Source organism: Musca autumnalis, unplaced genomic scaffold, assembly GCF_047663935.1.
Source record: "Musca autumnalis isolate F117 unplaced genomic scaffold, ASM4766393v1 scaffold_3, whole genome shotgun sequence".
Taxonomy (NCBI): Eukaryota; Metazoa; Arthropoda; class Insecta; order Diptera; family Muscidae; genus Musca; species Musca autumnalis.
This window is the reverse complement of record NW_027411866.1, coordinates 164188919-164216635: the sequence shown is the minus strand read 5'-3', so window position 1 is coordinate 164216635 and position 27717 is coordinate 164188919. Positions and strand designations below refer to the sequence as shown.

At 35.3% G+C, this 27717-nt stretch overlaps 1 protein-coding gene across 8 annotated transcripts in view; it reads left to right on the top strand.

Moving 5' to 3' along the window:
- Nucleotides 1-27717, top strand: part of RhoU — a 417760-nt gene that overhangs the window by 247160 nt on the left and 142883 nt on the right. For all 8 annotated transcript variants that reach the window (XR_012411609.1, XR_012411607.1, XR_012411608.1 and 5 more), the window contains one exon: nt 6827-8252. Coding sequence is in view for 4 of the 8 variants with exons in the window: in XM_073975220.1 (XP_073831321.1) it covers nt 7095-8252 (1158 nt within the window). In the remaining 4 variants the exon portion in view is untranslated. The remainder of the gene's footprint in view (nt 1-6826; nt 8253-27717) is intronic.

Below are 27717 nucleotides of genomic sequence, written 5' to 3'. Positions count from 1 at the left end.
CGTGGATTTTTTAAAGATTTTTAGCAGCAACCATAGACCACAGTAAACGTGGATTTTTTAAAGATTTTTAGCAGCAACCATAGACCACAGTAAACGTGGATTTTTTAAAGATTTTTAGCAGCAACCATAGACCACAGTAAACGTGGATTTTTTAAAGATTTTTAGCAGCAACCATAGACCACAGTAAACGTGGATTTTTTAAAGATTTTTAGCAGCAACCATCGACCACAGTAAACGTGGATTTTTTAAAGATTTTTAGCAGCAACCATAGACCACAGTAAACGTGGATTTTTTAAAGATTTTTAGCAGCAACCATAGACCACAGTAAACGTGGATTTTTTAAAGATTTTTAGCAGCAACCATAGACTACAGTAAACGTGGATTTTTTAAAGATTTTTAGCAGCAACCATAGACCACAGTAAACGTGGATTTTTTAAAGATTTTTAGCAGCAACCATAGACCACAGTAAACGTGGATTTTTTAAAGATTTTTAGCAGCAACCATAGACCACAGTAAACGTGGATTTTTTAAATATTTTTAGCAGCAACCATAGACCACAATAAACGTGGATTTTTTAAAGATTTTTAGCAGCAACCATAGACCACAGTAAACGTGGATTTTTTAAAGATTTTTAGCAGCAACCATAGACCACAGTAAACGTGGATTTTTTAAAGATTTTTAGCAGCAACCATAGACCACAGTAAACGTGGATTTTTTAAAGATTTTTAGCAGCAACCATAGACCACAATAAATGTGGATTTTTTAAAGATTTTTATTAGCAACCAAGGTCCACAATAAACGTGGATTTTTTAAGATTTTTATTAGCAACCAAGGTCCACAATAAACGTGGATTTTTTAAAAAAAATTATTTGCAACCAAAGAGCACAATAAACGTAGATTTTTTAAAAAAAAATTATTTGCAACCAAAGAGCACAATAAACGTAGATTATTTAAAGATTTTTATTAGCATCCAAGGACCACAATAAACGTGGATTTTTTAAAGATTTTTATTTGCAACCAAAGACCACAATAAACGTGGATTTTTTAAAGATTTTTATTCTCAACCAAAGACCACAATAAACGTGGACTTTTTAAAGATGGATTTTTTAAAGATTTTTATTAGCACCCATAGGCCACAATTAACGTGGATTTTTTAAAGATTTTTATTAGCAACCAAAGACCACAATAAACGTGGTTTTTTTTAAAGATTTTTATTAGCAACCAAGGACCACAGTAAACGTAGATTTTTTAAGATTTTTATTAGCAACCATAGACCACAATAAACGTAGATTTTTTTAAGATTTTTATTAGCAACCAAGGACCACAATAAACGTAGATTTTTTTAATATTTTTATTAGCAACCAAGGACCACAGTAAACGTGGATTTTTAAAGATTTTTAGCAGCAACCATAGACACTATAAACGTGGATTTTTTAAACATTTTAGCAGCAACTATAGACACAATAAACGTGGATTTTTTAAAGATTTTTAGCAGCAACCATAGACCACAATAAACATGGATTTTTTAAAGATTTATAACAGCAACCATAGACCACAATAAACGTGGATTTTTTAAAGATTTTTAGCAGCAACCATAGACCACAATAAACATGAATTTTTTAAAGATTTATAACAGCAACCATATACCACAATAAACGTGGATTTTTTAAAGACTTTTATTAGCAACCAAAGGCCACAATAAACCTGGATTTTTTTAAAAGATTTTTATTGGCAACCAAACTCCGCAATAAACGTGGATTTTCTGAAAATGTTTATTAGCAACCAAATACCACAATTAACGTGGATTTTTTAAAGATTTTTATTAGCAACCAAAGTTCACAATAAACGTGAATTTTTTAAAGATTTTTTTAGCACGAATTGTGCACAATAAAACTGGATTTTTTAAAGATTGAGCACATTAAACGGAGATTTTTTTTTAAGATTTTTATTAGCACAAATTTATTACAATAAACGTAGATTTTTTAAAAGATTTTTATAAGCAAAATTTGTCCATAATCAACGTTGATTTTTTAAAGATTTTTATTACCAAACATTTACTACAATAAACTTGGATTTTTTAAAGATTTTTATTAGCAAAAATTTACTACATTAAACTTGGATTTTTTTTAAGATTTTTATTAGCAAAAATTTACCACAATAAACGTGGATTTTTTAAAAAAATTTTATTTCCAAAAATAAAATCACAATAAACGTGGATTTTTTAACGATTTTTATTAGCAAAAATTGACCATAATAAACGTGGATTTTTTAAAGATTTTTATTAGCAAAAATTGACCATAACAAACGTGGATTTTTTTAAAGATTTTTGTTACCAAAAATTTACCACAATAAACGTGGATTTTTTAAAGATTTTTAGGGCCAACCGTAGGCAACTATAAACGTGGATTTTTAAAGATTTTTAGGGCCAACCGTAGGCAACTATAAACGTGGATTTTTAAAGATTTTTAGGGCCAACCGTAGGCAACTATAAACGTGGATTTTTAAAGATTTTTAGGGCCAACCGTAGGCAACTATAAACGTGGATTTTTAAAGATTTTTAGGGCCAACCGTAGGCAACTATAAACGTGGATTTTTAAAGATTTTTAGGGCCAACCGTAGGCAACTATAAACGTGGATTTTTAAAGATTTTTAGGGCCAACCGTAGGCAACTATAAACGTGGATTTTTAAAGATTTTTAGGGCCAACCGTAGGCAACTATAAACGTGGATTTTTAAAGATTTTTATTAGCAAAAATTGACCGCAGTAAACGTGCATTATTTAAAGATTTTTAGGGCCAACCGTAGACTACAAGAAACATGGATTTTTAAAGATTTTTAGGGCCAACCGCAGACTACTATAAACATGGATTTTTAAAGATTTTTAGGGCCAACCGCAGACTACTATAAACGTGGACTTTTTTTAATAATTTTGAAGATCAACCATAACCCCAATACTCAAGGATTTTTAATGTTTTTTATTCTGTGTCCTAAAAACCAAAAGTTTTCTCTCTTTTTAGTGTTGTATAAAAAAATAAAAAATGAAAAAAAATAATTACTAAAATAACACACATAAATATTTAATTATTACATTTTCAACACCCACACTTTTTAGACTTTTGTTTTTATTCTGACCTCATTCGAAATCCAAATCCTTTTATTTTCACAACAACAATCATCATTTTATCCACTCATATTAAGTAATGTAAGTGTGTCGGTGTTATATGCTTACTCAGAAGTGGTATTTTCTTTCATAATACTTTTCCTTTTAATTTCCTTAAAATCTTCTCATCATATTTTACCGCATTTATATTTCTTGTTTTCTTTTTGTGGTTTTTTAGGGTTTTTTTCCCTTTTTCTTTATTTTCATATGAGTTGAGATAAGTGCTTGTATTATTTGCAATTTTGTTCTCCTTTCTATTCTATTTTATAATAATATTTTGTTACAACACGACTAGCACCAAAGCCAGCAGCTATCCATCCAACCGGTTACCAACAACAACAATAATAAAAATATACTTAAATGGTGCTGTGCTTTATGTAGTAGTAAGTATATCCGTTACTTAACTTCCTGTCATAACTTTTGTTATAACACTCCAGTCTGTGGTGGTATGTCCATACACCGACGAGGCAGGAGGAGCCATGTCGGCCTGCCTGTTCGCCTTCTTGGTTGCCGCACACTCATTTGGTCTTTGGATCTTTTGTGCGTCTAAAATACTTTGTTTTCTGCTTTTTGTGTGTGAAAATACTTTGCAAGAATTTTTGTACTGTTGCGGTTAGTGTAAAATCTAGGGCGGGGTGTATGAGTTTCGTTTCTTCATACACAAAAAGTTTTTACTTGTTTATATGTCTCCTTGACATTTTTTCATTTCAACTCCGCTTAGAGATGAAGAAGAACAAAGTTAGCATTTTTTGTCTTTTGTTTTTCGGAAAACTTAAAGTTGAAACTTCCTACCACAAAGTACATTATTACAATGAACTGTGGCATGGTTGGATTAAAAATGTTCTATACAAAATAATTATTATGGAAGTATTATTTATATAAAGAAGTAAACAACAAGTAAGAAAGTATAAGTCGGCTTTGTAAACAGAGATATACCCTCAGCCTATGTGAATTGAAACTTTTTCCCCAAAAATTATGTATTTAGTGGATTCTCTGAAATTTTGGACTTTTGATCTTGCCCACAAAAATATAGTTTTGGATTAATGCTTAAAGGTATTTGGGAGGATCTATGATTGGTGGAAATATTACGATGTGCAAAGTATGGACCAAATCGGATACTCCCTTCGGCAGGAGGTACCCGAAGGCATTGCAATATTGTAATTAAAAGACTAAACCTTGCCATCGAGCTTTGATTTTTCAAATGCAATATATTGTTCGCAGTGGTGAATTTTTCCCCATTCAACCTGCATGACTTCCACGACAAACGCTTTTTAGCGCAGTCTTCGGAAGTGATGAGTTTGATTTTCAACGCTTACACGTCAGGATAACATTTTTCTCATGTTTTCGAGGACGTGGGTTCAAAACCATCCTGCCAGAGAAACCACTCCACAGCCGATATGTGTGATGATCTGTCAAAACCACCAGCGAAGTCAGGTCACATAATTTGGTGGTTGTGTGGGTTCGAAACTTGCAAAAACTTTCGATCATAACGCTCAAATCCAACGAGAAATTTATTAAAATTAATATTAAAGTTTTATTATTTTGTCCAAAAAAAAGTTCCAAATATGACCATCTGCCCAGCTGATGTACTGCGGGCTGTCAAATAAGTTGTTGTAATTGAAAACACAAAATTAAAAAACAAAACTCTAAATGAAAAACTGTGAATTTTTGATAGATTTTTGTAGTGATGCGTTTACTAATACCTGCAAAATGAAAATTTGTTGAAAAAATTGAGTGAATCGATCTATTTTTGGAAAACATTTTTGACATTTCTGAGTACTGAACTGGTTTTTGTTGTAGTTGTTGGCTGATGCTTCCACCAAACTATGATCATTATTTGTATATTTTTTGTCTCTTTCAAAATAGTCTGGTTTAATCCCATTGTTGTTGTTTTAATATTTTAAAAACAACGAGTTTATAAGTGGAAAAGATTAGGCATTGTTCGCCAAGGGGTAAGGCAGGGAATACTATAGTTTCGATCCACGCCACTGGATCTCATCAGTTCCCTTGTTTCTTTTTATTAGAAACCAAAGACCACACTAAACGTGGATTTTTTTAAGATTTTTATAAGCAACCAAAGACCACGATAAACGTGGAGTTTTTAAAGACTTTTTACCAACCAAAGACCATAATAAACGTGGATTTTTTAAAGAATTTTATTAGCAACCAAAGACCACAATAAACGTTGATTTTTTAAAGATTTTTATTAGCAACCAAAGACCACAATAAACGTGGATTTTTTAACGATTTTTATTAGCAACCAAAGACCACAATAAACATGGATTTTTAAATCTTCAAAAAATCCACGTTTATTGTGGTCTTTGGTTGCTAATAAAAATCTTTAAAAAATCCACGTTTATTGTGGTCTTTGGTTGCTAATAAAAATCTTTAAAAAATCCACGTTTATTGTGGTCTTTGGTTGCTAATAAAAATCTTTAAAAAATCCACGTTTATTGTGGTCTTTGGTTGCTAATAAAAATCTTTAAAAAAATCCACGTTTATTGTGGTCTTTGGTTGCTAATAAAAATCTTTAAAAAATCCACGTTTATTGTGGTCTTTGGTTGCTAAGTCCCAATTTACATTAGGCGAGTTTACTTGCGGCAATTGTCAGTTTGATGGAGAGAGAGGTGACGTATATGGTAACCCTTTGCCTCTCAACACCCTCTCTCACCAACAAACTGACAATTGCCGCAAGTAAACTCGCCTAATGTAAATTGGGACTTAGCAACCAAAGACCACAATAAACGTGGATTTTTTAAAGATTTTTATTAGCAACCAAAGACCACACTACACGTGGATTTTTTAAAGATTTTTATTAGCAACCAAAGACCACAATAAACGTGGATTTTTTTAAAGATTTTTATTAGCAACCAAAGACCACAATAAACGTGGATTTTTTAAAGATTTTTATTAGCAACCAAAGACCACAATAAACGTGGATTTTTTAAAGATTTTTGGTAGTAACCATAGACCACAATAAACGTGGATTTTTTAACAATTTTTATTGCCACCCAAAGACCACAATAAACATGGATTTTTGAAGATTTTTATTAGCAACCAATGGCCAAACAGTCTCCTTTAGGGGGACCTTCTATCTATGCAAAATTGTGGAACACTTTTTTAGTTACTATTCTTCGCATCGAAGCTCCAAATCAACAGAAAACCCACTCTGCCTACGTAAATAAACTCTGAAAAGGCCTTGCTGTTTTCTTAAACTAAAAAGAGAAAAACAAAAAAACTTTCCAGAACACTTTTCCCACCACAGTTTCCACAACTACTTCCAAACTGGTACAAGTAGTTCTCAAAAGTCCGTTAATTCTAGTGTGTCCTCAAAAAACAAAAAGAAAAAAAAAACGCAAGGCAAACAACTTCTGCTGCAATTAAAGTCTAACATTATTAAATAGAATAAGAAAACAAAAAACCCGAAACTGGTCGGAATCCCATTCATCATTTACTACATGAAATAATATCCGTTTTGTGTGTGTCTGTGTGTTCGCCCCGCTTCTATTATAGCCGGGGAATTTAACTAGGTTTATAAACTAAATAAATAAAAATATTGTGGAAAAATACACATACAAACACTTGTGTGTGTGCTGTTTGTACACACTTGCACATATTTACATACTTATCTCGATTTTATTTTCCATTTGTTTTTGTTTCTTTTTAGGTTTGTTTGTGCAGTTCATTCGCTGGAGTCTACGTATTTGCTTTCTTTAACATCTAAAATATCAAAGTAAGGCAGTTCGGGCAAAGGAAATATATTTGATATCACAGAAGCGACACAGATAAATGTAGACGACTTCAAACGGATTTTAAATTGAAAACGTGCTTAGTTTTTATAAGAACGGCAAAATAACCAAATCAAGAGATTCTCCTGCTCAAGAGCTAAGCCACAGCGACAGTATCAAACAACAACAACATTTTATATAACCACGATGACAGTTAAATTGGCAAAATTATTTAGTAATTCTGCAACGAGTAACTCCAATACAACACCACAACAACAGCCGCCACCCTTGCCACCACCAAACCCACCATCCAACGTCGCCTACAACTACTACAATCAGCAGCTACCACATTTACAGGCCAAAGCACAGAAACCCTACAATCCCTATATGATGGACGATGAGGATGATAATATGTCTTTATATTCGACAACAGCCTCGATTATGACATCACGAGATCATCCGTTTAACAACTCACAGAGGCCGTTGTTGGCCGAAAGGAAACCACAAGTGGTAGTCAAGCAAAACGGCAACAATAGCAATAAGAAGAAACAACTAAACACCAGTCAAAAGCAACAGCAAGAGCAACAACAACAACAGCAACAGAAATCCTATATCTCTCCATATGTGCAACAACAGAAACGTGATAGTGCCAAAGGTTTACATGGCTTCAATGATTTCGACATACTCTCCCAGCAGTACAATCAGCATTTGCAGTCCTCACCACACATTGGTTATCCTTATGGTAGTCCACCATCGCCCACACAAACCTCCAGTGACTTTGTATTCGATACAACAGCAATTCAAAATCATCCTGCATCAGTGACCCGGGGTGATGCTACAACTACCACTAGTAGTAGTAGCAACAGCAGCATGGAAAGACACAAACATCACAATCAGCCTACTCATCTTCAACAGCAACAACAACAACAACAATTTGCCAGTATTTCGACTGCTTTAACATCAACGCCACGCTATGGTAACATTAGCAATTATGGTTCTACCTCTGCAGCATCCTCAAATAACTATTACACCGGCACTCCAGCAGCATCAACATTATCACGTGGCGGCAACGGTGGTGGTACACCATACTACGATGTTAATGAAGCCGATTATTATGGTAAATCTTCACGTTTCGAAGATGATTTCTGTAATCGTCGCAACATTGACCTCGCCAAGTGTCATACCTTGGATACACCGTCTACAGCTAATAGCAGTCATTTGCACGAAGGTCCTTTTATTTTTGGCATAGCACCAGAGCATCAAACCGATTTTACACGCATGCCGGCCGGTGGCAGGTCATTTGGTGATATATCCGAGGATTCGGGTATAACCAAAGATGATGATAAATACTCAACAAAAGGCAGGGTAAGTGGAGCTAAAAAATTAAAAAAATATGTTTTTATGTATGTATATGTATATTATATCCCTTTGTGTCAACAGTCACGTCTGAAAATACCATTTAAATGTTATTGAAAGGATATTCTTTGTGGTGGAAAAAAGATTTGTTCCATGGAGTGGAATGAAAATGTGTGGGACACGTACTCCTGCAGCATTAAGCGTTTAATTTTTGTTGACATTTAAATACATAAGTATGTAAACTCAATTTTTGGTCCATACCACTTTAGGAGGTGTTTATCAAGTAAGAAGGGCGTCAAGTTCTGCCCGGCCGAACTTATTATACCCTCCACCACGAGTGGTATTGAAGCAAAATGGAAATTTCAGCAATTACGGTAAAACAATTTGTCTATCCTTTAAAATACCCAAATTCTATGGGGGCTATATCAAAACATTGATCTATCCGACAAATTCCTGGCGGGAAGTTTTTAGACTAATAGAAAACTAAATACCCAATTTCCGATATTACGAAAATCGGGAGGTACCGTTCTATAGGGTTATATCGGCAAGTGGACCTATACCGAAGAAATGCAGTGGGAAAGGGTTTAACATCCAACGTAGACTACATACCAAATTTTAGCCATATCGATGGGTGGTTGTGGCCACAACCTTTAAAATACCGCAAATCGGGATGTACCGTTCTATGGGGGCTACATTAAGGCGTTGACCTGTACCGAGAAATTTCTGGGGGAAAGTTTTTACCCCAACGAAGACTAATACCAAATTTTAGCCATTTCGGAGGAATATGGGGACCACAAACTTCAAAATACCGAAAATCTAAAAAATTCCCAAATTCCAGCCATTTCGGTGTGAAAATGAACCTAAAACCTTCAAAATACCGTAAATCGGGTGGTACCGTTCTATGGGGCCTATATGAAGGCTTGGACCTATACCGACAAAAACCCAGGGGAAAGTTTTATACCCCCAACCATGACTAAGTATCAAATTTCAACCATTTCGGTGTGAAAATGAAGCTAAAACCTTCAATATACCGAAAATCGGGTGGTACCGTCCAATGGGGGCTATATGAAGGCGTGGACCCATACTGACAAAAATATGGGGAAAAGTTTTACACCACCAACGATGACTAAGTACCAATTTTCAGCCATTTCGGTGCGATAATGAAGCTAGAACCTTCAAAATACCGAAAATCGGGTGGTACCGTTATATGGGGGCTATAGGAAGGTGTGGACCTACATCGACAAAATTCTGGGGGAAAGTTTTATACCCCCAACGAATACCAAGTACCAAATTTCAGCTATTTATGTGTGATAATGAAGCTAAAACCTTCAAAAAACCGAAAATCGGGTGGTACCGTTATATGGGGGCTATATGTAGGCGTGGACCTATACCGACAAATTTCTGGGTGAAAGTTTTATACCCCCAACGATGATCAAGTACCAAATTTCAGCCATTTCGGTGTGATCATGAGGCTTAAACCTTCAAAATACCGAAAATCGGGTGGTACCGTTATATGGGGGCTATATCAAAACGTGGACCGATATAGCCGATTTGCAATACCAAACATCCTAGGAGTAATAGAAACTTCTATACCAAATTACAAAGCTCCATCTTAAAAATTGCGAGCTGTGTCTTGATTTCAACAGACGGACGGACCTGGTTAAATCGACATAGAATTTTACCCTGATCAAGAATATATATATATATATATATACTTTATAGGGTCTATATTGACTAAAATATTTATAATTTTTTTATATTGAACTGATAAAATGGAATATGTGGAACATTTTGATAAATATTTTTGTTAATATGTGAAATATTTTATCAGTTGTATTTTTACTTTGTGATCAAATAATTTTAACGAATTTTGTCAATATGAAAATTTTTTTATCGACGGAAAGTCGATAAATTTTTGATTGAATCTTTGAATTTTTTATCAAATGGCTAAAATTTGTTCTGTGTAGGAATTCAACTGCTTATAGAGGCCCAATTTAGGAGATTTTTTACGCACAGTTGGTAGTTAACGATCTCTAGAAGGCCCTTTATGAGGTCAACTATCGACACAAGACTACCTCAGGAGATATTCTACCTAGGAGTAAGGTCTTCTATCTAAAGAAGCGCCCTTTAAAACGTCAGCTATCTATAGCATACTCCTTTAAGTGGTCAGCTATCTATAGATGACCCGTTCAATCATCTACATGGGACCGCTTTAGGTTGGTTACTGTCTATAGAAGACCCCTTTAAGAGGTCAACTATCTACAGGAGATTCCTTAAAGATGATTAACGATATATGGAAGACCACTTTGCGAGGTTTACTACCTACAGAAGACTCCTTAGGTGGTCGACTATCTATAAAAGCTACATTTTAGTAAGTCTTCTCTCTATAGAAGCCTCCTTTAGTTGATTTTACAACCAAAATACCCCTTTAGAAAGTCAACTGTATATAGAAGATCCCTTTAATTGGTCAACTATCTATAGAAAACCCCTATAGGAGATCTTCTACGCACAGGGGAGTCCTATTGGTGGTCAAAAGGAGACCCTTTATGAGGTCAACTATCGACAAAAGACTCCCTCAAGTTATCTTCTACCTATAGAAAACTGTTTTAGGTGGTCACCGATCTATAAAAGGCCGAGTTAGGAGTTTTTCTATGCATAGGAGACTCATCTAGGAGGTCGTCTATCTAAAGAAGTTCAATTAGAAAGTCAGCTATCATGAGGATATTTCATTGGGCAATCAATTATCTTGAAGATGGACAATTATATATAAAAACCCCTTTAGATGGTCAACGATCTATAGAAGACTTCCTTCGGAGGTAAACTACCTATATTAGACTGCTTTAGGTAGTTGGCTATCCATAGAAGACCCCTTTAGGTGGTCAACTATCTATAAAGGCCTTCTCTTAGAAAGTCTTCTATATAGAAGCTTCCTTTAGATGTTCTACAAACAAAATACTCCTTTAAGAGGTCACCTTTATATACATATAAGACCCCTTTAGTTGATCAACTATTACTAGAAGACCCGTTTGGAGATCTTCTACGCACAGAGGACCCCTTTAGGTGGTCAACTATCTTTAGAAGACCCTTTATAAGATCAACTATCGACACAAGACTCCCTCAGAAAATATTCTGCCTTTAGAAAACTTCTTTAGGTGGTCATCTATCTATAAAAGACTGAGTTAGGAGGTCTTCTATCCATAGAATAATCCTTTAGGAGGTTTTCTCTGTAAAGAAGTCCGCTTTATAAAGCCAACTATCTATAGAACACTATATTGAAGATCACTTAAAATGGAGAAGAAGACCCCTTTAGGTGGACATTTACCTACAGAATACATCTTTGGATACTCCTTTAGCAGGTCTTCTATGTATAGAAATTTTCTTCAGGAGCTCTTCTATAAACAAAAGTCACCTTAAGGTTGTCAGCAATCTATAGAAGACCCCTTTGGAGGGCCAGCTGGCTTTAGAATTTGGAGATACATTTATTAGTAGTTCCTATGAGAGATACATTTAGTCGATTAACTATTTACAGAAGACCACGATTAGTGACCGTCTACCTACAAAAGTCCCCTTTAGGAGGTATTCTATATATGGAATTCCTCCATAGTACCTCTGTCTATAGAAGACCAATATAAAGTTTGTTATGAGAGACTCATTTAGTTGATCAATTATCTACACTTGATCAACTATCTATAGTATCTATCTCAGGAGATTTTATATCTATAGAAGACTCCTTTCGGTGGTCTTCTCAGCTTCTATATATTCTATATCTTTCATATATCAATGGAAGTCCTTTTTATGTGGTCAAATATCTATAGAAGACATTCTAGGAGATCTTCTATCTATTCTGTTACAGGTCAACATCTATAAAAGACTTCCTTAGGCCGTCTTTAATGTTATTTGGAGACCCATATTTATAAAATACCTCTTTATATATGAGATATTTTTCCGAAGTCTTCGATATATAGAAGATCCTCTTGCTAGGTATTATATCTATGGGAGACCACTTTAGATGGTCAAATATCTATAGAAGACAATTTAGAAGACTTTCTAGAATGTATTCTAAAGGGGTCTCCCTTTACGGGGTCAACATCTATAAAATACCTCTGTATGCGGTATTTAATCTTATTAGGTCTTCTCTCAATAGTTCTTTAGAATGTCAGCTACCTATAGAAGATCTCTTTAGGAGGTGTCCTATCTATAAAAGATCCTATTATTAGGTCTTCTATCTAATGAAGACTTCTTTAGGTGGTCAAAATCTATAGAAACCCCCTTTAGGATGTCAGCTATTTATAGAAGGCCTCTTTGGGAGGCCAAGTGCCTATAGTAGAGCCCTTTGAGGAATTGTAGAGGATATTCGTAGGAGGTATTCTATACATAGAATTAACATCAAAATCGTATTCCAAATTTTTGCTTTAAAAAACGTCTTTCGGATTTTCGATTTGCTTTGTACTAGAAACATATAACTTTTTCTCTCTTTACTAATGAGGTCCAAAATCTTCGCATGACCGAGTAAAATTCAACGAACTGTCCCTCAAGCAGAATACTAAAGAGGTGGATAAGTTACGTGTTTAAAAAGTTTAACAAGTTCAGATAGCAATCCTGACTTTTTACTTGGATTAATCATCTCGTAATAGGGCTAGGCCAGCCGCTTTAAGCTAAGGTGCAAAGTTTAAAATGCCTAATATGCATATCTGAGATCAGAGACTAGAACTTTGACAATTTGCATTCAAATATAACTTTGCTACTGGTGAAGTTGTACCATATTATACACCCAATTCTGACTCGGCGATACCAAGCTCGATGACTCATATAATTAATACAAAGTAGAATCAGACCTCACTCTTGGAGAGATCATCTTTAATTCTACAGTGTCCAATCACAACGACAATCTGGATAAAATTTGTAAAATATGGCCCTAAACCCTATATCAAAAACAAGGGCTGCTAAGAATGTTTTAAATATGTAATGGCTACAGATTTCTTTTATTCAGAGACTCATATTGAAATTTGATTTCGAACATTTCTTCTTTTTACCATATCCCCAAAAAGTGAAGAATTTTGTTAGATTTTGATCCAGTATCGAATTGTGTAAAATTAACAGTCCAAAATTAAAATTAATAATTTCATTCTAAAATATATAAATTGGCAATCTAATTTTATTAAGGAAATAGTATAGCTAGATATATGGTTTATTCTGAAACTCACAGTGAAATTTTGTGTAGAATTTTTCTTCTTTTGACACTTTTCACCTAGAGCCAAGTTTCATATTACTTTCATGTATCAACTCGAAAAAAAAGATGCAAAAAATTGTCATCAAAAAAATTTTGAAATATTTTCATGTTTTTTTAGTAAAATTGATACTGATATTTTCATGATATATATTGAAATTTGACGAAAAACATTTTTGTCTTTGACGTCATCTCTCTAAAATTATGTTTTGTGGGACAGTTTTGAATAAACTCAGAGGAAGTCCGACTTTAAACCTAAAACATGCTTTTCATTTTCGAATTCCTGGCGATTAGATAAGATTTACAGAGTTGGTGTATTCTGAGACATATAGTAAAATTTTATGGCGAACAATTTTGTAGAGTATTTGGATTTGATATGATCACATTTTAAAGGAATTTTTGAAAGATTTTTGAAAAAAGGACGAAAAAGATTTTATGAACCGCATGAGGGTTAAAATTGTTAACAAAAATATTCATCGCATCCTCCTCGGTAAAGTTGCCAAAGACACTATATACCTAAAATACAAGGATTCCAAGATATCTTAACTTGAATATTAAAAAAAAATTGAAACGGACGGAACTTGTCCGCCTACTTTGGTTACTTTCGAATGTAAACGTTAAAAACCTACACACTTGTCTTATATTTTTAGCTCTTCTTTCATAATATATTCAGTTTTTTCCATCATTTTGAAAACAATTGAATTTTGTTGCACAGTGTTAATTCTCCTCCGAGTTAAGCTATTATGACCTAAGAGGTATATTGATAAATTTGGATTCTCACCGAAGTCCGACTGTTTCCTAATTTTCACTTTTGGTGTTTGTTTTATGATATTGAAATATTATTCTTGTTGTTCGGTTGTTTGTAATCGCTTTAAATTCACCTTTCTTTCATTCAGTTTTTTCTTAAATCTGCTTGTTGGCCATCGCTGATAAAGTATTATTCTTTATTTTGTTTCCTCATAGAATGAAAAGTGTTTTTATAAAAGTAATTCATAAAAATGCTTTCAATGAACTCATTTAATTTTTTATGCAAATAAACAGCTTAAGTCCACCTATAAAACCAAATAATAAATACAATGCGAAATGATTAAAAGCAAACAAATTACCCATGAAGCACAACAGAGGCGATGATTGACAGATTTGAAGAGTGAAAAGAGAGTGGAGGTTGTAGTTATGATTTTGCAGGGTAATTACTATAAACGACGCTTCATAGCCTAATAAGGCCTTAATAAAAAATAACGTTTCTGCCCACCTTTAATCACAACTTTCACCTAACTACTTCAATTGAATTATGGGTCAAACATCTTTATTTCTCACAAGGTAAAAAATGAAATTTTTTAATAAAAAACTTTACACAAAAGAGCCACAATGAAGACTGTAATAAAAGTGAATACCCATCATGAGTATCCTGACTGACACAAGGACAACATTGTGGAAATTATCCGTAACAAGTACAAGAAAAAGGTGGCGTATTTGAAAATAATGCGGTTCCAAACACTTCATTAGCGTAATTTGTAAACTAACACCATTCTCTGTGCTTAATATTCCTTTAGTTTTTTTCTAATTTTTTTGCAGAGTTTTTTGCTTGTGCATTTTAACGGTTTATGTCTTTTTTTCTCTTCTTGCATTGACATAAAGCCAGTGATGAAAAAAATCTTTCCATAACCTCAAGCTATAGCACCAGATATAGACCAAACTGAATGAAAAAATAAACTATATAGAGAAAAATCATGCTAATAACCTCATTTAATTAATTCTAGTTCAACACCTTCATTACCGCCGAACGAGCCAGGGTGTATCATCTTCACTTAGCATTACAGCCAACACCATCATTGCCACCACGATGACTTTTAGTAAAGATATGCTAGCAAACACATAGCATAGCGTTTTCATGTAATCTCTGCTTTTATCATTCTCAATGTCCGTCTTTGCCGCCAAACCAAACGTTTGAATATGCATGCCATTCAAGAGGTAAAGGAAATGCCATCTCTCATTGGTCTTTGGTCTACTTACTTCTATGATGCTGATGTGGTTGTTGACGATGGCACTGATGTTACTCCACCAGCACTCTCTGTTGTGGTCCATACAGCATAGCATCCTCTACATCCCCACCACCTGATCCCTACCCAAAAGTTTCGGTGTTGAAATATTGTCTAACAGCGGTGTGAATATAGTTTGCACTTGTGGAAAATTGTTGGCACCAAGGCGAACAAAAGGAATATGAGAAGCATCGGTTTTTTTTCGTTCGTTATGGCACAAATGTTTCTCATTAAATTTTATTTAAACTTGATGTGCAAAAAAAAAGTGAGAAGGAATACAAAAAAAGAAACGTCTATATTTTTTCGTTTTATTTTCCCTTTATTTTATAGGGATTTTAAAAGAACTTTTATAAGGAAAATGCCTTAGGGGTTTCCACCATCACTAAAGGGTGAATAAAATTTTGCAATTGGGATGAAGATAATCTGGCTTTCTATCGATGATGTAAAAATAGGATACAAGACTGGCTGACCACGTGAGGATGTGTCCACTTGAGACGAAAGGGCAATTGTTCGTTAGTGTCTATAAGTTGTTTTTATACCCTACACCACTATGTGGGGAGGCTATTATAAGTTGGGTTTTGGCCAAAAAGTTTGTAACACATCGAACAATTGTCGTAGACATATTTATTTAAAAATCCCTCCGGCGATTTTTTCTGTTTTTTTATTTTTCTTATCTATGAACATTGCTGTCTCAGAATCCGCAAAAACATCCCATGTGTAAGCCGTTTTCATTAAAAGTTAGTTAAGGGACACTGTGCATGATATTGTTTTATAAGGGGGCGATACAGTCAGTGCATTGCCCCAATTTGAACTTCCATATCTTAAAAACGGTAAAATATACGAAAATATCATAAAGGCCAATCTTGTGGAGAATTTTCTCTGCTACAACATTTGCTTTAGTGCCATTTACATAGAACTCGCGGTTTCCAAGCAAAATCGTGAAAACCTAAAGAAACCCTAAAAATGTGAACTTAAATCGCGATTTATTTTAAAATCCCTCCGGCGATTTTTTTTGTTTCATGATATTTCTCATCTATGAGCATTGTAGTTTCAGAATCAGCAAAAACTTCCGAGGTGTAAGCACCTTCCATTTAAAATTAGTTAAGGCTCACCGTGATATGCATACCAAAATAAATGTCTCGATGAGCTTAGTTGATTTGGATGTGTGTTTCCGTCTCTCCGTCCGTTCTTCCGTCTAAACCTTGTAATCACGTTACTGGTGGTAATTTTGATCGGTTCCTCACCAAATTTTTGGCGTTGATGGGAGGTAGCCTTTTGATTTTGGTGATGATCGGATAATATTTAGGGGTCCAAATGGGTAAAAAACTTATTTGGAGAAAAAGTCAACTTTTTTTTCAAAAAGCCGCGTACGAAGAAATACTTTATGAAACATTTGCAATGGTTTCGTTTTGTATTTTCCATAGGAACAATACAAAATTAATTTAATTTCGTTTTGTTTACATTCGTGCGTGCGAACAAAACGAATAGCGAAAAGTTCTCAATTCCATAACAACAGATAGAAAACGAAAAAGTTCGAAACACATGAAAGATTCAATGAATGATTCGTTAGGCGGTTGAAAACCATACTTACAACCATGTATGTTCCAAGTATGTTGTTGTTGTTGATAGGGTTCCCAGGAAAGCTAATGTCGTATGTCCGACACGTTTGAACAATTTCGAAAGCAAATTCTTTCAGATTTCGTTCCGATTTCTAAACGATTTTTCAAAGGAGAAACAGTTCAGATTTTGTACCGATTTCGTGCCGATATCGGAGCGAATGTCGGAATTAAATATCCCTTCTGAATTTCCCCAGGATTTTCTTCAGATTTCGTTCCTAAATCGGTCCGATTACGCTCCGACATTTCGTTCCGAAATTATGTCAACCACTTCATACAACTTTCGCTAAAATATCGTTACGATTTCGGGTCCGACATCTGACGAATCGTCGAATTTTGTTCCGATTTCGCTACGATCTCGGTACGATTGGTTTGCTGGGTTGTTAAGCATACATATGTGTGTGTGTGTGTGTTTCTGAGTGTGGCATTGATCATTTCGCACAGCAAATGTTTGCAAAAATTCGTTTTGTTTCGGTGGTGAATGAAACAACTCGGCAAAGCATAACCGAAGTACATTTCAGTAATCGTAGGGTTTTCGTATTTTTGCACTGAAAAGTTTAGGGTTTTGTTTTGAGAGCGAAACGATTCAAAGAAACTGAAAAGTTTGTGACTTTGTGTGATTGGTAAGGGAATCGTTTTGTTTGTTTGCGTTCATTGCCAAAGCGAATATCTCAGCTTCTATAAGGGGTATACCAAAAGCAATGACAATGAAAATAGAAAATATCACCATTCTAATGATGTAAAGTAGGTTGTCGTAGGAATATATAGCAATAGTCGCAAATAAAACCCAACTTTTCATTTTTGCTATTTTAATTATAATGACGAATATTACACTTTTGGTTGAGGACTTTCCAAAAAAAAAGCCCGACTATGAAAGTAGGAAATCCCATCTTTACAATGATGCAAAGTTGGTTGGCATAGGTGGCCAAATAACGGATATATCAAAATAGACATTAATACATCCCATTTTCCCCATTTTAATACCCTAAGCCTTTAGACTAGAAAGGTCTATACACTTTGATACGATCAAAAATGTGCTTCATCGAAATAACGGTTTTAGACCCCAAGTATGTTTGCACGAAATTAGTTTCAGACAATTTGGGGTCCGTCCGTCTGGCTGTCTGTCTGCTGGTGCGCACGATAACTCTCGAACAGCTCAACCGATTCGAACCAAATTTAGGGTATCGAAATATTTTGTCCAAACTTAATTCATGTTCGATGATGGGCCATATCGGTCCACTCCTTCGGGAACATCTCCCACAAAACTTCAATTTTTTTCTGTAAAATAGTGTGAACGATAACTCTGGAAGGGAGCAATCGATTTGGTCCCAACTTTGAAACCCTGACGGCACCAACCAAAATGGCAAATCCGCTAAATAATTCTCGCAGGGAGTTTCTGATTGGTACAGACTTTGCACATAAAGTGACGTTTAGGAGCTCCTCTTGAATCGTTTTGACTCTTTTTTCAGTAGGTTGTTCGAGCGGCCTCATTTACAACTGTAAATTTTTTTCGTAGTAAGTCAATACTTCCTAAGATAATGGCCCAAAAGCTCTAAAACATTTTCAAATCGGTTTGATATCTGAAGACCAAAATCCAAAAAAAAACAAAAATTATGACGGAAACTTGACCTTTACGATTTTGACCTAGAAGATGAGGTTAAATGGATTTGATGTGTTCACAATTATTATTCTATAAGACCAGAGCTACAACTTTGCTTCGACGTGTAAACCAAAAGTCTTAGCGGTTTAGAAGATATGAAGAGCCTGGTAAAATGAGTCCTTTTGACATCATGGCCTCAAGTCTTCGAGGGCCCATAACCGCGAAACACACAGTGTAGTCGGAATGACTATGTAGACAAAAATTCAAAGTTTTATTTTTAGACGAATACGAGGGCTGAACGATAACTACCTGGCCTAACAATGAAAACGCTAATATTTACCACCAAAAAACGGTTTTATTGTTTTCATAAGTAGTCTTTAGCATCATTTATAAACTTTTTCGTGTGCTCAAACTTATTGGCGAAGCACTTTTTCCACCCCGAATGAGACACCACCAAAACATCGTTGATCACGTCTTTTTTCTTGATGTGCTGGAATCAAATGAAGTCATTGGATCCCCAATCAAGGCTGTACGGCGGATGACCCATCAATTCCACGTTTTGTCCGGTCAAACAGGCGCTGGATTGAATCGATATATGAGAGCTCACATTGTCATGATGCAGAATAATTTGTCTTTTCTTGTTCGTTTTTCAAATTTCTCAGGAGACTTCAGACAAACAAATTATAGTGTACCACTCAGAATTAACCGTCCTATATTTCTCAAGCCGTATAGTCGCCAAACGGTCAGTTTTTCTAAAGAAACAGGCAACCTTTTGCTTCGAAGTGCTTCTTAAATGTACAACTTTCTTTTGATTTGGCTCGCTTTCGAAGACCCTAACGGCAGATTCCTGCTGTTGTTTAAGGCTTCTAAGCATGGATCCTTGATTCGTCGTCTGCGACGATGTTATAAACGTCATTTGATGCACCGCGAACAATTTTATGAACAATTTCTTTGAACCAATTCACAGGAGCATTTTTTTTGGGCGATTGTCCAATTTTGCTGGATCTAATTAGAAAATCCATTTTTGCGACCTGTTGTTTATGCAAAATCAAATGTTGGTTGGTGGAAGAAATGCCCAAGGATACCTCTATCTTACGGTATTTAACATGGCAATCTCGCATTTTGGGCGATACTCACAACCTTCGTTTTTGGCGAGTGCTGAGCACGTTTGAATTCATTAAACCAGTTTTTCATAGTCCTTTATCGGCATACAAAGATTTAATTTGATTGATACACTCTTGGATTAGCATGTTCACAAGTAAATTCCATTTTTTTGCAAAGTAATTTTTTCATGTCAGTGTAAAGAACACATAAAATGGTCGTACTGTCCTGAGTAAGTCTTGATTAAAAAGAGACAAACTTTCCAAAAACAAGTAAAATGGTATCAGTCGGCTTTGCCGACAGAGATATACCCTCAGCCTGTATATATTGAAACAATTTTTTCCCAAAATACGTATGTATTTAGGGGGTTTTAAAAATTGTGGGCGTTTGAACCGACAAAAATGTTGATTAGGATTAAATATCAAAAGTTTTGTGGATGAGATATTAAAAGGAATGGATCGACCTTGACCGTTATGGAAGTGGATCTCCAGCCACAACATATGGTGCCATAGGGGTTTTTTACACTTTTCGGGTTGTTTGCTCAAGAAGTATGGACTTGCCCCTAAAAAAACTTTTACCATCGTAATTGAGGCAGCGAATGCAAGTTGCTTCAACAAAAATCAAAGTGATTCGAGATTAGGTCTTAAAGTGAACTTATCCGAAAATTTGTGTGGGAGGTACCAGATGGAGTGGACAAATATAGTCCATATTTGAACCTGATCTATATCTGGTAGATATATTAGGATGTGTAAAGTATGGACCAATTCGGCCACTCCCTTCAACAGTTACCGTACGAACAATATGTCCGAACATTTTTGAACTTTTGTGGGGGAGGTACCTGAAGGAGTAGACCGATATGGCTTATATTCGAACTTAAACTATGTTTGGACAAAATATTACTAAGGCCAAATTTTGGACAGAATCGGTAGATCCATTCTAGAGTTATCTTTCGGTCCAACCACCTCACACGGTGTCATAGGGGTTTTTTGCAACTTTCAGGCTATTTTCTCAGGAAGTACACTTGCCCCTAATGAAACTTATACCGTCGTATGGAGGGCAGTGAATACAAGTTTCTAAAACAAAAAACAAAGCGATTCGAGAGATGGCCCTAAACTAAACTTTTCCGAAATTTTGTGTGGGAGGTACCCGAAGGTGTGGACCTATTGAGACCATATAGGAACCTCATATTACTCTGGCAGAGAGTTTACAAAGTATGGACCAAATCGGTCACTCCATTCAAGTGTTATCATGCGCACAAACTTTCCGAACATTTTCGAACTTTTGTGGGGGAGGTACCGGAAGGAGTGGACCGATGTAGCTCATCTTCGAACTTAAACTAAGTTTGGGCAAAATATTACGAAAGCCAAAATTTGAACCGAATCGGTTTATCCGTTCGAGAGTTATCGTGCGCTCCAGCCAACAGGACAGACGGACGGACATGGCTAGATCGACACCAAATTGTCTGAAACACATTTCGTCCAAACCAACTTGGGGTCTAAAACCATTATTTCGATAAGGCACATTTTCATCGTATCAAAGTGTATATACCCTCCTTAGCCTAAAGGCTGAGGGTATAAAAATGGTGCCTGGCAATATGCGGTGTTGCCTAGGCCAGGTAGTTTTCATGCAGCCCGCTTTTAGCCGTCATATTCGAAAAGGAAAGCCCGTCAATGGAAGAGGGAAATATCACCTTTATTACGATGCAAGATAATTTTTTATTTGAATTATACTGACGAGTATCTCAGCTTTGGTTGGATGCGTTTCAACAATGACGACATTCTGAGCTTTAAAATGTTTGCGATGTACGAGGGCAGTTCGGAAAATTCTTAGCCTAGCACAAAAAGCGCGGTATAAACAGAAAAAACAGCAACAACAACATAAATTGTAACCAAAGTGCATGATATGGTATTAAATGATCGACGAATAAAAGTGCGTGAAATTGCTAATATGATGGGCATCTCAAATGATCGAGTCCATTTAATTTTGCATGAAGAACTACAGATGAAAAAGCTTTCTGCAAGATGGGTGCCGCATTTGTTAATAGTCGATCGTTTCAAAACTGTTGATGAGACATGGATCCACCACTATACTCCAGAGACAAAAGAACAATCCAAACAATGGACTGAAGCTGGAGGAAGTGCCCCAAAGAAGGCAAAAACAATTCAATCGGCTGGTAAGGCTATGGCAACGGTTTTTGGGACTTCAAAGGTATTTTATTGATTGACTATCTGCAAAAGGGTAAAACAATAAATTCAGAGTACTATTGCAACCTTTTGGATCAATTAAATGTACAAATTCGAGAAAAACGTCCTGGCTAACAACACAAAAAAAAATAATTTTTCATCAATAATTTTCATTTAACAATGGCTAAAATCAACGAATTAAAGTACGAGTTGCTTGAGCACCCACCTTATTCTCCTGATTTACCTCCCAGTGACTTTTACTTGTTCCCAAATCTAAAAAAAATCCTTGCTGGCAAGCGTTTTACCTCAAATGTAGATGCAATTACAGTTGTAAACCACTATTTTGAAGACCTTGAGGAAAACTATTTTAATCAAGGGATAGAATTGCTAGAAAAGCGTTGGACTAAGTGTATTGAAGTTTCAGGAGAGTATATTGAAAAATAAAAATATTTTTGAAAAACTAACTATTCTCTTTCATTGATAGGCTAAGAAGTTTCCGAACCGCCCTCGTAGAAATAGACGCTAGGATATCCCAGTTTCCAATTAATGGAATTTTATTTAATGTCAGATATTTCTGCTTCTGTTGGACATATTCCAAGGGAAGAACTTGATAATGAAACTAAACCATCTGAGCTTTAAATTAATACAAAATGTGGCATTTATTGTCAAATATCAGAGTTATTGCAAAGGGCGCTAAGCTATGACAAATATATCTGCTTCTATTTGGTGCATTAAAGACATGTAAAATGCTAATCAAGAAGATTAGCAAAGCTTTCAATCAGTACCATGTAAATGCCGACAGTCAAATATAAAATTAAATATTAATTATGTTGGTTCAGTTGACCTTAAGAGTCATTTGGTATAGAATCCATAAAGGTGAAGACTTTAGTATCTCCCTAAAATAAATGTTTACGAGTGAAAATCCTCTGCACAGGGGTAGTGGTGTAGGGTATAACATAGTCGGTCACGTCGCGTCTATAGCCTTTGCTCACTTGTTAACATATTGCAAAGGATTTTTTCAATAAAATCTGCATTTTTTTGTCCTCAGACTCCTCATCTTTATTTGATTTATGTTTAATATTAAAAATCAATCACCGCTTACTTATACATAATTTCATTCACCCCACTCAGAATTGCAATTTTTGTAACACTATTTTTTCCGTTCTTTTCCCTTCATTAATGCCAAGACATTAAAACCATGTTTTCCTTTCGGGGTTTCTTTGTTACGGCCATCTCTTGACATGCCCTATTATAAACTCATAGAACAGCAGGGATTTCGTTTGTTTGTTTTTTTTTTGCAGTGAGAACAACAAGTAACACCACTAGCAGCAGCAACAGCAACATCGGCGGCATCACTTGCAACCAGCATGAGACAATTATTATAATTTTTCCTTCTTAGTTTTTTTTTGTGTTTTCTCACTCCCATTCAACGTTTTGTTTTTGTTCTTTCATTTACGCGATAAAGTTGTGCAAAAATAAGAACTATTGTGTCAGAAAGTAGAGAGAGATCTAAAAAGCAACAGGAAATATAATGGCTAAGAATGAATTACGGTAACGTCAATGATACCAGTAAGAGAAGAAGATGAAGAATAAGCACTGGAAAAAAAGTTGAAATTAAACAGTATACAGTGTAAAAGGGAAGAGGTCTTATTTTATACTTCCGCCCTGAGGGATATAAAGTTCTTTTGTTCCAAATTATAACGTAAATATGGCAGTATTTAAAATAATAAAAATTCAAGAAATTAACGCTTCAAGGAAACGTAGCGAAAGTGAATAACAGAATAATAAAGAATTGGGTTCAACGGCGACAAAAAAGTTAATAAGAAATTTTTAATAAAAATGTTTGCTTTAAAGTGTTTTTTATTATTACTTTATATTTAGGGTCGTCATATGATACGCCTAAAAGTATGCATCATACCTGAATAATCAAAAGGCAGATATTTAATATGAAAAATCGAAATTTTCAAAACTTTGGGGCCTTGAAGTTTTGAAAATTTCGATTTTTCATATTAAATGTCTGCCTTTTGATTATTCAGGTGTGATGCATACGCGGATAAAAAAATATTGGAAGAGCAAAATATGAATTATAGAGATAGAGATAGTATTATGAGCCCAACAATCTTTTTTGTTAAATACAACAATTGTCTTTGTCATACCCAACAATAGTTGTTGTCATATCCAACAATAGTTTTTGTCTGCTGGACAATATTATTCTCTTTTCTTCGACAATTTTATTCTCTTCTCTCGGTATTCGATGGCGTGGTGAAAAATATACTTTTGGTGAGTTTTGTTTGTATGAGTTCCCGTTATCTTTGTTTTTTATTTTATCTTTGTTCTTGTTTTGTGTATGTAAACCATGAGATTCTAGTTTTTATCAGTTTCTTCTTTCTCAATCTTCTTTGTGTTTTGATGGTTGAGTTACACCACAATCTGAGAAGTGTTTTTGGTCGTAATTTGTGTTTTCTTTTTATATTTGTTGTGGTTTCATGGAGGATGAGCGCAATGGAGTAGTTATGTTTCTTCATTCGGTTTGCCGTCTTTTTAGTTAAACCTGGCAAAACCTGGCCACATGTAGTGTTTGTCAATGCTCATAATATTATACATGACATTTATACCAAAGTTATGTGGAAAGTGTATACGAGAATTATATACGATCAAATCAAAAACTTCAGTAACAGGTTTGTTCAGTAACAGGTTTGTTTGTTACGATTGTTCTTACCATAGGTATTGTCAATGATTTTTACCATATTGAGGAATTTCGCAAGTGGATTTTGTTTTGTATGTTTGAAGCAAACGATGGTATTTTTTCATTTGCAATTGTAATGCTTGAACAAAACAAATGAATTGTTGGAACAAAAATAGATATTATTGTTCCAACAAAAGCGTAAAATATTTTTCTCTGAGTACAGTGGCACGAGCTAACATGTTCAAACTGTGCTCAAACTTTGGCATTCTTAAAATGTAACAAGTAAAAAACTATCAGTGGACTTTGCCGAAAGAGATATACAGTCAGCCTATATGAATTGAATTATGAACTTGTTGACAAAAATATAGATTAGATAAAACCTCAAAAGTTTTTCTGGGGATGCACCTAAAGGAATGTACATAGTCCATTTTGGAAGTGTGTCTTATACTGGGAGTAATTCCTCTCGATAGATATCGCCCCATTTAAGTTGATCACCATATACTATAGAGCATGGTGTAAGAAAGAAGGTGATACAATAATAGCAACCTTTGTCTTCATTTGCTGTCAAAACATATTTTTAATCAAAAATAAATAACAAATATTTCGCTTCTATAAAAAATATCTGTGTACAACATCTTTGTTTAAGCTTCGCGAATAATATTTTAACGTTTTCTTCTAACTTTTGTGGAAATTTCGCGCAAAAAAAATTTGACAGCAAATGAAGACTACAACCTAACGTCAACTATTGGATCACCTTGTTAAATTCGCCTTGCTATAGAGCTTTTGAGCATTGTATCAGGAAACATGGATTTGCTCACGAGTTACTAGGAGTAGCTTTGGTAAAAATTTCCAAAGCATCCTCGAACAGACCCTTAAACACACTTAAACAAAAATGTTGAACATTTGTGTGGGTGCTACCCCAAAGAGCGGACCAAGGCGAGGGTCCACTTATAAGCTTAAACGAAGTTTGAATAAAACATTTCGAGATTCAAAGTTTGTACCAAATCGGTTGCTCGGTTTATGAGATATCGCACGTACCACTTTAGCGAATATTGTCAAACTTTTGTGTGGGATGTGCCATAAGAAGTGGACCTTTAAGCATCATTTTCAAATTCCGTCTAATAATCGAAGAAATATTACGATATTCAAAGTGTGGACCAACGCTGTATTCAGTTCGAGGGTTGTCATGGGCAACAGCCGCTAAAGATGCTGACGGTAGGGGGTTTTACAGCTTTCGGGTCATTTTCTACAGAAAAAAGAATCAAAACGATACGAGAGGAGCTCTTAAACTTCACTTTTTCCGAATTGTGTGTGGGAGATACCCAAAGGAGTGGATAGATATACATAGTCCATATTCCAGCCTGATATATGAAATAATACGATGTGCAAAGTCTGAACCAATCAGAAACTCCCTGTGAGAATTATCTTGCGGATTTGTCATTTTGGTCGGTGCCGTCAGGGTTTCGTGGATCTGTTATGCCAATATCTCAGGAAGTATACTTGCACAAGAAAAAAATTGTACCTGCGTAAAGGGACAACCTTCTGAAAAACAAATTAAAAAGCTTTATGTTCGGCCGGGCCGAACTTTTTATACCCTCCACCATAAAATACTCTGAGCTACTATGGAATTATAAGTTTTCTTTCTGTTGCGAAAATACCTATGCACACAATTTTAGCTGGAGACCACTAGAAACCTTAAGTGCAAAGTATAGCCAATTCGGCCGGAACATGTAGCTAAAAACTTCAAAATACCGGAAATCGGACAGTACCGCTATATGGGGGCTACAAGAAAACGTGGACCTATGCCCATAATTTATGATGGTGAAGTTTCTTGGTCATTGGAAACCCTAAACGTCAAATTACAGCTAATTCGGTCTGAAAATGTAGCTAAAAGCGTCAAAATAGGTGAAATTGGGCGGTACCGCTATATGGGGGCTGTACCAAACCGTGGACCTATGACCATAACTTATGGTGGAGAAATTTCTTGATGACTAAAAACCCTAAATGCCAAAGTATAGCTAATTCGACTAGATCATGTACCCAAATATGTCAAAATACCGGAAATCGGGCGGTACCGCTATATGGGGCTATAAGAAAATGTTGACCTATGTCCATAATTTTTGGTGGAGAAGTATCTTGCTCACTGGGAACCCTAAATGTCTAATTATAGCTAATTCAGTCTATCTGAAATCGGGCGGTACCGTTATATGGGGGCTATACCAAAACGGGGACCGATAAAGCCCATCTTCGAACTTGATCTAAGTTCAGACCAAAAACACATGTGTACGAAATTTCAGTCCTGTAGCTCAACTCATTCGGAAGATAGCGTGATTACAACAGACGGACGGACAGGGCTAAATCGACTTAGAATTTTGCGCTAATCAAGAATATATATACTTTATAGGGTCGCAAATGATTATTTCGATGAGTTACAAACGCAATGACAAACTTAATATACCCTCCATAAGGTGGAGGGTATAAAAATTCCAAACGATCCGAGAAGACCTCTAAAACATCACTTTATCCGAATTTTGTGTGGGAGGTACCCGAAAGAGTGCACCAATATAGTCCATATTTGAACCGGATCTATATCTGGTAGGAACAATACGATTGCAAAGTTTGGACCAAATCGATTGCTCCCTTCGAGAGTTAGCGTTCACACCATTTTACAGAACAATTTTGAATTTTTGTGGGGGAGGTACCCCAAGGAGTGAACCAATATGGCCCATCTTCGGACTTAAAACAAGTTTGGACAAAATATTAAGATACCCAAAATTTGGTAAGAATCGGTTGATCTGTTCGAGAGTTAACGTGCGCACCTGCCAGACAGACAGACGGACGGACATGGCTACATCGATTCCATATTGCCCGAAACGAATTTCGTCCAAACATACTTGGGGTCTAAAACTGTTATTTCGATGAGGCACATTTTTGGTCGTATCAAAGTGTATATCTCATTTCTAGCCTAAAGGCTAAGGGTATAATTAAAACGAAACGAATTCGAAAAGAGGTCCTAAACTGC